This window comes from Vitis vinifera, chromosome 13 (assembly GCF_030704535.1).
Source record: "Vitis vinifera cultivar Pinot Noir 40024 chromosome 13, ASM3070453v1".
NCBI lineage: Eukaryota > Viridiplantae > Streptophyta > Magnoliopsida > Vitales > Vitaceae > Vitis > Vitis vinifera.
This window is the reverse complement of record NC_081817.1, coordinates 21,679,808-21,691,967: the sequence shown is the minus strand read 5'-3', so window position 1 is coordinate 21,691,967 and position 12,160 is coordinate 21,679,808. Positions and strand designations below refer to the sequence as shown.

Below are 12,160 nucleotides of genomic sequence, written 5' to 3'. Positions count from 1 at the left end.
CAAAGGTAGTTAAGAAACATGGCTACTCCCAATGTCAGACAGACCATACTCTATTTGTTAAACACTCTCCTGCAGGAAAGCTTGCTGTCCTCATTGTATATGTGGATGACATAATTCTAACGGGAGATTAAGAAGAGGAAATCCGCACCATCAAAAGTTTTCTAGCTGCAAAATTTGAGATCAAGGACCTTGGGAATCTCAAATACTTCCTAGGTATGGAGATTGCAAGGTCAAGAAAGGGAATCTCTGTCTCACAAAGAAAATATGTCCTGGATCTCTTAAAAGAGACTGGAATGCTTGGGTGTAAGCTAGCAGATACTCCTATGGATCCAACAACCAAACTAGGAGCTAAGGAAAATTGTGCACCCGTGGATAAAGGGAGATAGCAAAGATTAGTAGGTAAACTAATATACCTATCTCACACACGACCAGATATTGGTTTTTCTGTCAGCATGGTAAGTCAATTCATGAATAATCCAAATGAAGAACACATGGAGGCTGTGCATAGAATCTTGAGATACCTGAAACTAACACCAGGTAAAGGATTATTTTTTGAGAAGAACCAAAGAAGAGATATTGAAGTGTTCAGCGATGCAGATTGGGCAGGATCAGTACAAGACCGAAGATCAACTTCAGGGTACTGCACATATGTGTGGGGTAATCTGGTCACATGGAGAAGTAAGAAGCAATCAGTGGTGTCAAGGAGCAGTGCAGAAGCTGAATTCCGGGCAATGGCACACGGCATTTGTGAGGGAATATGGTTAAGAAGGGTGCTAAAGGAATTAAAGATTTCAGATGAAGAACCTATGAAAATGTTCTGTGATAATCAGTCAACAATCAGCATTGCAAAAAATCCAGTACATCATGATAGAACAAAACATGTGGAAATTGATCGACATTTCATAAAGGAGAAGATAGAGAAAGGAATAATCAAGATGTTGTACGTGCCTACAAGCCTTCAAATAGTTGACATTCTTACCAAGGCTCTACCGAGAAAGGTGTTTGATGATCTGAGTTCCAAGCTGGGGTTAATAAATATTTACGCCCAGCTTGAGGGGGAGTGTAAAATTATAGGAAGATTTAATTTGATGATTTGTCAACAATGTTAAGGGCTAAGATTGAGGATATCTACAGCTAACAAATCATCTTTTCTTATCCCATGATTTTATGGGATTTGGTAATCTGTTACCAAATCCATTTCTGTTTTAGGTAGTTTTGATTTTTTTTTATAAGTTGTAAATATCCCTAAAATAGATGAGTATTATCATCTATATGTAAAGGGGAATGTAATCATTATAATGGATGGTGGAATGTTGAGTTTTTCCTTCCACATCGATAGTTTTCATAATCAATAGTGGTAGGTTTTAAGTCCTTTGTTTCTTGGTTCTAACAATATATTTATACTCAGAACTATAATACAACAAATAAATTCATCAAAATCTTGACCAACATCTCTATATCAGAGTGCAATGCTTTACTTCACATCAAGAAACAAATGATATGTCTTATTGACCAAAATTATCTCATGACAACCAAGGCCAAGAACAAATTCTAGGCTGTTTGTGGAATGAATCATTACTTCCAATGTTTGAAAAGCCATGCATATAACAGAAATAAAAGAGAATGACAACAAGGACTCAGAAATCATCAACATCAGATAAAATATGAATTAGGAAATTATTCAGGAAAAATACCAGGAATGAACTAGAGAATATCCAAGAGTAAATTCAAGTACAGGACTAAGCACGAAGAAAATACCAACATTTTCTGTTCATTAATTATTTGAAACGATTTGGAATTTCATAAATAACTCAAGAATTATTAATTGGCTTAGGGTCTTTTTGAAATAATGCAGAATCATTGGAATATATTCAATAAATTTGGTCTTTGTTTGTTTAAAAAAAGCCAAAGAAATTTGGAATTTATAAAAATATTTGGAGTTTTTCACAATCCTATAAAGCATGTATCACAAAGATATTCAATGAGGATTACATGAAGATTATAATTCATCAAGGAAAAAGTGGGTACTTTCTTTCAATTACAAGATTTAAAGAACCTCAATATATGTTGATTAAAAGGCATTAAACAGTGTCAGTCCCATTTTTTAGGGTTTTGGGACAGATAAAGTGGTAATGGATTATGCCTCAAGACATTTTGCATGAAGTGACAGCACAAGCGCTCAAAACATGATTCCATAATTGACTTCCAAAGTAATTAACACCACATTGTATGGCCCTTCAGCGTATGTTGGATAAATAATAGAATTAAATAACTTGAATTTTTCTAAACTAAACTATTGATATCCATGAATCATGATTAAAAAAAAAATACAACCTAAAAATGATACGTCACCAAATGTATAAAAATGAATCAATTTCTTGAAAATATATTTAAGAACTTACATTTGCGGAAACTGGTGCAGAGGTTATTGGTGAGTTGTCTTCTCCAGATAAGAATAAATGACAACTGTTATATCTACCTTCTTCCCTCAATAACAAATTCCCATCTTCTCCTTCAGCAATATTCCATTGAAGAAATCCCTGATCCTGTTCATTGTAATGATAAAATAGAGGCATTTCAAGTACTGTGTCAGATACAGAAAATTTGCAATGTTATATATATGGATCCATCTAAAAGCGTATCTCCTATAATAGATTCATACCATTTTTAACAAGAGTTTCAACGCTACCTGGGATAGAGAACTCATTGAATTTTTTTTTTCCAAGCATTTTTGGTTTTTTTGTGTATATATACTATTCTATGTTAAGAATATATCCTTATCCCATCATAAGACATCAAGAACTAAATTCCATAACTTGGAGGATATTTGGAAGTTAACTCAAAAGTTCAATATTTACAAATGTTACCATATTTATAAGGAACAGATAAACAATAGATTGTTTAGCAAAGAAAGGAATTTTTGCATAGCAGAGCCTATGATTTGGAAGTCAAATTTCTCTAGAGATATTTTTTTGATAGGAAACGTCAACGGAATATATTGATAAAAAGAAGGTACAAATAGAAGGATGAGAAATCCTCTCACCAAAGAAAAACAAGACTACAAGAATCAAATATAAGAAATACAACGAGAGAATAAGCAAACGGTCTATTTACACACCGCTAACCAATCAAGTTATAACATGTTAAGAGGTATCCCTTTAAAAACCTTAGAACAAAAAGCCCATAGAGAAGCCAAAAAACGAATAGAATCCCAAAAAAACCCTGAATTTCTTGCTTTATCCTCAAAAATCCTTGCATTTCTTTCCCGCCACACCACCCACATTAACGCGATGCACGCGTCTTGCCATAACACAACCCCTCTCTTAGAAGAACCGAAACCATTAAAGTTAGTAAAAAACATGTCAGAGATGCTCCTTGGGGAAACCCAATCCATCTTTGCTAACTGAAATAATCTGTGCCACAACCCCTTGGTCAACGAGCAATGGAGGAAAAGGTGATCTACTGTTTCTCCATGCTTCATGCACAACTTACATATGTTGGGACTAAGTGCTTTGTGGGGTCTTCTCAATTGTAGCAAGTCATTAGTATTAAGCTTCTTGTGCGCCACCAACCAGACAAAGGACTTGACTTTGAAAGGGACTTGAGAATTCCAGACAAACTTAGTAGGGAACACTGGAGGCGACTCGGAATATTGGGATAAGGCCAGAAAGAAAGATTTGACTGTGAAGAGACCTGAAGGAGATATGGACCAGGATCTCTTATCTGGAACCGAAGGAGATATGTGTAGACGATCAAGAGACCGCATGAGGCTTTCTAAATCTTCTATCTCAGAATCAGTAAGATTTCGGCGAAAATTGAAATTCCAAGAGAAAGGACGGGAATACCCGAGAATTGATGAAATAGGAGCATTTTTATCCGTGACTACTCTAAGTAATCTTGGATATTGGGTTCCCAAAGGTTGATCCCCCCACCACAAGTCATCCCAGAACCGAATTCTATCCCCGTCCCCTACCACAAACCGAGTAAACTTGGAAAACTCTTGGAAGACAAGTGCAATGGCCTTCCAAGGACAACGATGAGACCATCTAACATTATTGTTGACATCCCAGCCATTGGAGTGTGATCCATAAATGCTTAAGATAACCTGATGCCATAGAGCTGAACCCTCCCTAGGATACCTCCACAACCACTTCCCTAAAAGAGCGACATTCCTCATAGAAATCTTTCCAAAACCCAAACCCCCTCTCGACTTCGGCTTGCACACAACGTCCCAATTAACCAAATGGTCTCTTTTTCCTTCCCCTACGCCTGACCATAAAAATTCTCTTTGCATTCTCTCAATTTTTGCTGCCACTGAGGCGGGAATCTTAAACAGGGAGAGAAAGTAACATGGCATATGGGTTAGACAAGATTGAATGAGTGTTATCCTACCTCCAAAAGATAAATACGCCTTCTGCCACCCATCTAATCTCCTTGATATCCTCTCAATCACAGGATCCCAAAAGCCACTTGCCTTAGGATTCCCTCCTAGAGGAAGACCTAGATATAGTATAGGCCACCCAGAAGCCTTGCAGTCAAGCATCTCGGCCAGTCTAGAAAGGTGATTCTGTTCAAGATTAATGCCATAGATGTTGCTTTTGTCAAGATTAACTTTTAAACCGGAAATATGTCCAAACACTAGCAGAACACTCTTAAGTGTCATCAAATCCTCTTCTCGAGTACTGGAAAAGAAAATGGTATCATCTGCAAATTGTAAATGGGATACCCTTGTTCTGTTCCTGCCCACCCTGAAGCCCTCCAAGACGTTCCTCTCCTCAGCTTTCAATAACATCCTACTCAATACATCTGCCACTATAGTGAACAAAAAAGGTGATAAAGGGTCGCCTTGTCTTAAACCTCTAGATGCCTTAACCCACCCTTTCGCATTACCGTTCACTAGGACTGCATAAGAAACCGAGGACAAGCAACCTCTCATCCATTTCCTCCATCTAAGACTAAACCCTTTCATCTCCAACACATGATCCAAAAAATCCCAACTCACATGATCATAGGCCTTTTCAAAGTCAATTTTGAATACAACTCCTTCCTCCCCTGTTCTTCTTTTCTCATCCACTATCTCGTTGGCTATGAGAACTGCATCCAAAATTTGTCTCCCTTGCACGAAGGCTCCTTGAGTGGAATGAATGGTCTCGTGAAGTACCCCTCTTAGACGTCCTGCTAACACTTTGGCTATTATCTTGTAAAGACTAGTGATCAAGCTAATGGGTCTAAAGTCTGAGATTCTCCTTGACATGCTTTTTTTGGGTAACAAGACTATAAAGGAGGCGTTGGTACTCTGATTGATAATTCCGCTCCTATGGAATTCTGCAAACACTCTCACTAGATCCTCCTTTATCACATCCCAACAATCTTGAAACACTGCAATGGTAAAGCCATTTGGCCCAGGAGCCTTATCCCTGTCCATCTGAAAAATGGCCTTATAAATCTCTTCTTCAGTAAAGGGGGATTCCAACCTGGATGCACTCTCACCATCAATAGGGGACCAATCTAAGCCTTCCACTCTCCACGATTCTCCAGAAGGACTCGCATAAAGCTTTTCGAAATACCTTAAGATCTCCTCTTCTATACTCTCTGGATTATTCAACATTAGGCCACTTTCATTCTCCAACTCCTTGATAAATTTCCTATTTCGTCTGCCATTGGCCACCTTATGAAAAAATTTTGAGTTGCAATCCCCTTCTTTTACCCATTTCACCCTAGCTTTTTGTCTCCAATGTATTTCTTCTCTCAAAATCAACTCCTCTAGCTCCCCTCTACTTAAAGCTCTTTGGACTAAAAGTTCATGGGATAGTCCCCCTTCTTGCTCCAAGGAATCAAAGTTAGCTAAAACAGCTAAAATATCTTTTTTCTTTTTACTTAGCTCTCCAAAAGAAGTCTTATTCCACTCTTTCAATTTGGCTTTAACGAACTGTAATTTCCTCATGAACTTGTGCCCTTCCCACCCATTTCCTTGAAACTCACTCCACCATCTTCCAAAATTCTCCTTAAAACTAGAATGTTGCAACCACATATTCTCAAACCTGAAAGGCGTTGATCCCCACTTGAATGGATTAGTTTCCAAAACAATCGGCCAATGATCTGAAGTCCATCTTGGCAGTACTCCTTGAAGACTTTGAGGAAATACTTGTTCCCACTCATTTGAGTACAAGAAGCGATCTAATCTCTTGCTTACTGGATTCTCTTGCATGTTTGACCAAGTATATGATGCGCTCCTTAAAGGTGAATCTATCAATTCGCAATCTCTTATGAATTCATCAAAATCCTTCATGCATGGGGTTAATCTAGAACCTCCCAATTTTTCTGAACTTCTCCTTATAACATTAAAGTCGCCGCCCACACACCAACGCGGATGAGAGATCCCAGCAATGTCTGAAAGCTCCACCCAAAAATCCTTCCTAAGAGCTGAGTTGTTTGGGCCATAAACTGCAGATAGCCACAAAGATTCGCATCCGTCCATCGCGAACTTGATTGAGACCGAAAAAGAGCCTAACACTACCTCCTCCCTACGCAACTTTTTAGAGTCCCAAATGATCAAAATCCCACCCGAAGCCCCACTCGCCGGAAGGGCTGCCCATTCCTTATTTCTGACTGACCAAACACTACCCACTAGCCTTCTGTCACACTCCTCCTTTTTAGTTTCTTGAATCATCACTACATCCGGCTTTTCTGAACTCAGAAAATTCTTGACCACCCTTCTCTTTTTCTTAGAACCCAAACCCCTGGTATTCCAACTGATTATCTTCATGTGAAACACTCTGACCCTGATCCCGATCCAAATCCAATTGGTCTCACAATCCTGTAGAGCATCTGCTCTTCCTCCTGGAATACACCTTGATATCCAGAGACTTTAAAACCTCACATACTTTTTCCATTCTCCTGGGGGAAAGTCCTTCTATTTGGAACTCTCCCTTAGGAGAGCCCGCAATGCCACCCAGGTTAACTGCAGCCTCACTGGAAGCTGAGAGAGGGTTGACACTCTCACACATCTGGTTGGGACAAGCAGGCTGGATCACCTCCATTTCTGAATTAGGGATATCAACAGTAGTTTGACCATTAAAAGCATCGTTGGCTTTTTTGAAAAAAAATTCGGAATTTACTCGGTTTTCCGAAGGGGCCAAGGATTGAGAAGCTGAAACGGGAAGCAAGGGAGTAGAAGGACTCGGAATGGAGACAGAAGGGTTCAAGAGAGAATTAGTGAGGCCACTGGAAGAAGGAAAATATTGCTGGGTAGACTGAAAAAGATAAGGCGTTACCTCCAGAGATTCCGTAACCATCGAACCACAATTCCCCAACAAGTTAGGCCCTTTACCTCTGGTTATTGGCGAAGAAGGCATACCCATGACTGCTGAGCCTCGAGGATCAGACTCCACTCGGCCCAAAAATCCTTCCATATCTTCGCCAGATGAAGCATTGTTCGAAATCTCTTCCTTTCTCGGCGCCGAAGCCCTTTCCCCTAAATTCTTCTTGCGGGGCCTTGGAAATCGAGGAGAAAAAAGAGAGCTTGCACTTAAACCTCTTTTCGTCTGAGATTCGGCACCTGAATCTTCTGCCCTTGAGTCCCCTTCGCTATCCACCTTGGTCTTTCCGCTCGAAAAGGGCTCGCTGCTACACCGGATTCCCCGTCGTTGCTCTGAGCTTGGGGGAAAGAAGGTTGACCACATCTTCCTTGAACTGTGCAGCACCTTCTTCTTCGCTAGCCTGCTCGACTGGACCTCGAGGGGTCCGGGGTCTGGTTTCCCCTTTTCGATTGCAGAAGAAGAGTCTTCTTCCTTGCGTAACGACGTCCCAGTCACAAAAGGAGTGAGCCCTTCTGGACTTAGGCCCAACCCCATTGGGCCTTTAAGCTTGCAGCCCGTTATAACTGCACTTAGCCCAGGCCTTGCCAGCGACTGGGCCTTCCTCTCACAGGCCCGACAGCCCACATCGGTAATAGCTTCGTCTTCTCCGGCCCACTCTCCTCCTGTTGCTTCGATCCCGTCTATCCCATCTGTTTTCAAACAAGACTGTGATGGGAGTTGGTGGCCCTTGTCACACTTGCCGGCTAAGGTAATCATAGCCCTACCCTTTTCTCCCTCCTTTCTTTGTCTGTTGTCTTCCCCGACACGACATCTCCCTCCCGCCGTTGATCTTCCACTCTCCCCTCGTTTTCCTCCATCTGTCCCCGAGTGAGAAGCGCCAGCCACCCGAGTCGACTCACCTTTTTCGCCACCTCTCCTTCCTTCTTCGTCTCCGACCACTACGACAACGACCGTAAACACCCACTCCCCATCAGACACTTCTAACAAAGCTGGAAGGATTGCCTTATCCCTCATTGCGATCTTTAACCTCGCCCTACTGAGATCGAACAGCTTCAACGTGCGCCAATCGATTTCATTTACTGTCCCCCATTGCTCCACAATCTTCTTCAGGTGTACCTCCGACCATAGGTGAAATGGCAGCCCCCGTAACTCGATCCAGCCTTCTCTAAACTTCCCGTCTATTTCCGCGTTCTCCTTCGGCGACCATCTTCGCAACTGGATGATGTTCCTTTCCCCAACCTTTATCTTCCTCAAATCATGGAGGAATATGGCTTCCTCAATTGTTTCAACGAAGAATACTCCATTTCTAGCTGAAATGGGTACAACCGTTACCACACCTTTCTTCCCTAAGCTTCTCGCCACTGATCTTCCAACCTCAGCCCAATTCTCCCTGTCAAACTTGCTTTCACACACCACAGCACGCGCCCATCTCCCAATTGGAACTAGACCACCTCCTCTTGGTCCTTCATCACTGACTACCTTCGCATATGATCTGTGCATCGATCCCTCATATTTGTGAGACCAGCTTTCCCCTCTTATATTCCTTCCTTTTTCTAATATTTTCGGATAATGGGCCACCAACAAAGAAGATAACGCATGTTTTATATTCTCCCAACCTCTGCCCTTGTCGCCCTCAGGAATGATCAGAACGGAAGGCTTTCTGTTGGTAACATACTCCGAGATCCTAATGAACCTTCCATGGTTGTTGAAGCCCACTTCCATCAGATGCACCCTGCATTTTCCTCTGAATTTTTTGTTGAAACCCATATGACTCTTCAGTGCTAAGGCTTTCGTCAAATAATCAACCAACCACTCAACTGCTTCCTTTTCAAAACCTAATGCAAAAACAGAGCCTCTACTTATCTCTGTTATCAAGCACCATTCGCCTCCTTGCTTGCCTTCCAACCTAATCAAGAAAGTCTTCCTCTCAACCAATACCTTCACCATCTTCCTATTCATCATCTTCTAGCTTCGACACTCATTCACCATCTTCAAAGAAAGTTGAGTGCAACTTCGGGTCACTTCTTTTTACTACTACAGCTTAATAAGTTGCATTAACAATTTTGATGTGTCTTTAGTTTCAACCTTGAAGATTCAAGGTTCTCTTTCCAGAGCTTCCTCCTGGTATTGTGTTAATTTTCTGCAGTAGGCATCTGCAGTCCCCTCTTCGCAGGAAGTTGTGATAACTGCTATTATACACTGCTCAAGACTATCAGCTGCCGGAAATACAGATACAACATCCTCCGTCAGATGTTCAGCACCATCAAGAAAAGGTTTCAATTTGTTCCCATAAAGCCTGTGAAGAAGAGATAAATTTCTCTAGAGATATTATAAGGCTAGGCTTGAAGATTATTATGGCTCCTCTTTTAATAGAATATATTTCATAGTCTTTTCATACCAAAAGAACAAAAAAAAAATCTAGAAGAACTAAACCCAACATCATGACCAATCTTGAAATCAGAATTAAATTTTTAAATCATAGTTCAACTAGTACAAACACTATCATATACTAGATAAAAAAAATTAATATATAAAAAAAAAAAAAAAAAGGAAAAAGAAGAAGGAAAGAAGAGGCAAAAACAAACAAACAAACAAACAAACAACCACAACACATTTTGAGAGTACTAGGACTCAGCTAAATAATAGTAGTAAGAAAAATGTGGATTATGTTGACAATCACATCATAGTGATAGAATCATATAAATAATTCACCACTTGTAGGAATATACAACTGCAAAGTATTTTATAATAAACTATGGCAAGAAAACAGAACTCAATGATCATCAGCTAAAAATCAAGGATTCTAGAATCAAAAGAGCAAGAAAAGATGCAGCAATACAAATGTCCTAATCAGATGGGGAAGTGTGATTATAAGAAATTTTATTTTGGTTCACAAGTCCATTTAATAGATTACTAGTCAGGACCAAGTAACTTAGAGGAGTAAGAAGCATTCTATAGTGGCAAAGTCAAGTGTTGAAGCTGAATTTAAACCAATGGCATAGAGATTTGTGAACTAGTGTGGCTTAAGTCTCTAATGAAGGTGTTAGTGCATTAGGCTATTTAGATTAAATTGGTGATTTTATTCCATCCATCCTGGTTTAGGGCTCTACATACTTTCCTATGATTTACACTCCTTTGAAGATTTAAGGTTACTACAGAATCACCCAAGATTAAACAAGTGTGGTTAGGTGAGAATAATGACATAAAAGGCATAGAGTGGACTAATGGAAATTAGGAGTAAAATTCATTTGAAAGGAATTTTACACAGAGAATTTAAAAGGAAAAATCTTCTCAAATAATAAAATTAATTTGGAAAAGAGTTTTAAATTAAGAATTTTAAAAAATAGAATTTTTCCAAATCTTTTAAAAAAATTGGAAAGGAATTTAAATTAAGAATTTTGAAAGGAAAATCTTTCCAAATCTTTTTGAACTTAAAATATGAAAACTTTCCAAATGTTTCTAAAATTCTTAAGTTTCTAAATTGTTTTTTTGGTAAAATATGATTTCTAACTTGATTCCAAGTACACTAGGTTTTCTTTGATATATACCTACTAGAAGAGTTTTTTTAAGAACTTGTGCGCCTAAAAATTTATTCATTATTCTTTGCACTTAACCTAAAACTCTCAAAAAGTTTATGATTTTTTTTTCTTGGGTTCGTGAGAAAGATTCACATCCCCTCAAGGTGTTGAGGAGTCTACTAAGGAGCATAATTGTGATAAGTCACTAACGTGAGATTAAGTGTAGGTGTAAGTCTCAGGGACTAGCAACCACCAAGTAAATTTGTATTCCTCTTCATTATATTTAGCTAAATGGAGGACTTGGATGAGAGGTTGTCTGTCTTCGGTCTCTTATGTTATTCTAGTGAATGGAAATGCTAAAGGGTGGGTCAAGGCATCTAGAAGATTAAGGCAAGGTGACCCTCTATCCCCTTTTCTGTTTACTATTGTCGCAAATGTGTTGAACAAGATGTTGTTGAGAGCTGAGGAAAGAAGTATGTTGGAGGGTTTCAGGGTAGGTAGGAATAGAACAAGGGTGTCACATCTACAATTCGCAGATGATACCATCTTCTTTTTGAACTCTTATGCAGAAAAACTGCAAACTCTTAAGAGTTTATTGTTAGTGTTTGGGCAAATTTATGGGCTTACGGTCAATCTTGACAAGAGTAATCTTTTTGGCATCAACCTTGATCAGAATCATCTCTCTAGGTTGGCCTTGTTGCTTGACTGCAAGGCTTCTGATTGGCCTATACTCTACCTGGGTCTTCCTTTGGGAGGGAATCCAATTGCTTGTGGATTCTGGGATTCAGTGATTGAGAGAATCTCGAGGAGATTAGACAGGTGGCAAAAGGCTTACTTATCTTTCGATGGTAGGATAACTCTTATCCATTCATGCCTTTCCCACATTTCTAGCTACTTTCTTTCCTTGTTTAAGATTTCATACAAACTTAGTAGGGAAAATCCCCACTAAACGTAAATACTAATGACTTGCTACAATTGAGAAGACCCTTTAAAGCTCTTAGTCCTAACATTTGTAAGTTGTGTATGAAACAAGGAGAAACAGCAGATCATCTTTTCCTCCGTTGTTCTTTGACGATGGGGTTGTGGCACAGATTATTTCAGCTAGCTAAGATGGATTGGGTTCCCCCGAGAAGTATTTCTGACATGATGTCCATCAATTATAAAGGTTTTTGCATTTCCAAGAGAGAGATAGTTTTGTGGCAAAATGCATGCATTGCCTTAATTTGGGTTGTGTGGCGGGAAAGAAATGCTAGGATATTTGAGGATAAAGCTAGGAATTCAGTGAATCTTTGGGATTCCATTCACTTCTTTGCTTCTCTTTGG

The 12,160-nt window shown here is 39.6% G+C and overlaps 1 protein-coding gene across 3 annotated transcripts in view; it reads right to left on the bottom strand.

The window, feature by feature from the left end:
• The window catches only part of LOC100245338 (uncharacterized), a 70,331-nt gene that overhangs the window by 45,985 nt on the left and 12,186 nt on the right, over positions 1-12,160 (bottom strand). For all 3 annotated transcript variants that reach the window (XM_010660764.3, XM_059742152.1, XM_059742151.1), the window contains exon 3: positions 2,403-2,546. In XM_010660764.3, coding sequence (XP_010659066.1) covers positions 2,403-2,546 — 144 coding nt within the window. The remainder of the gene's footprint in view (positions 1-2,402; positions 2,547-12,160) is intronic.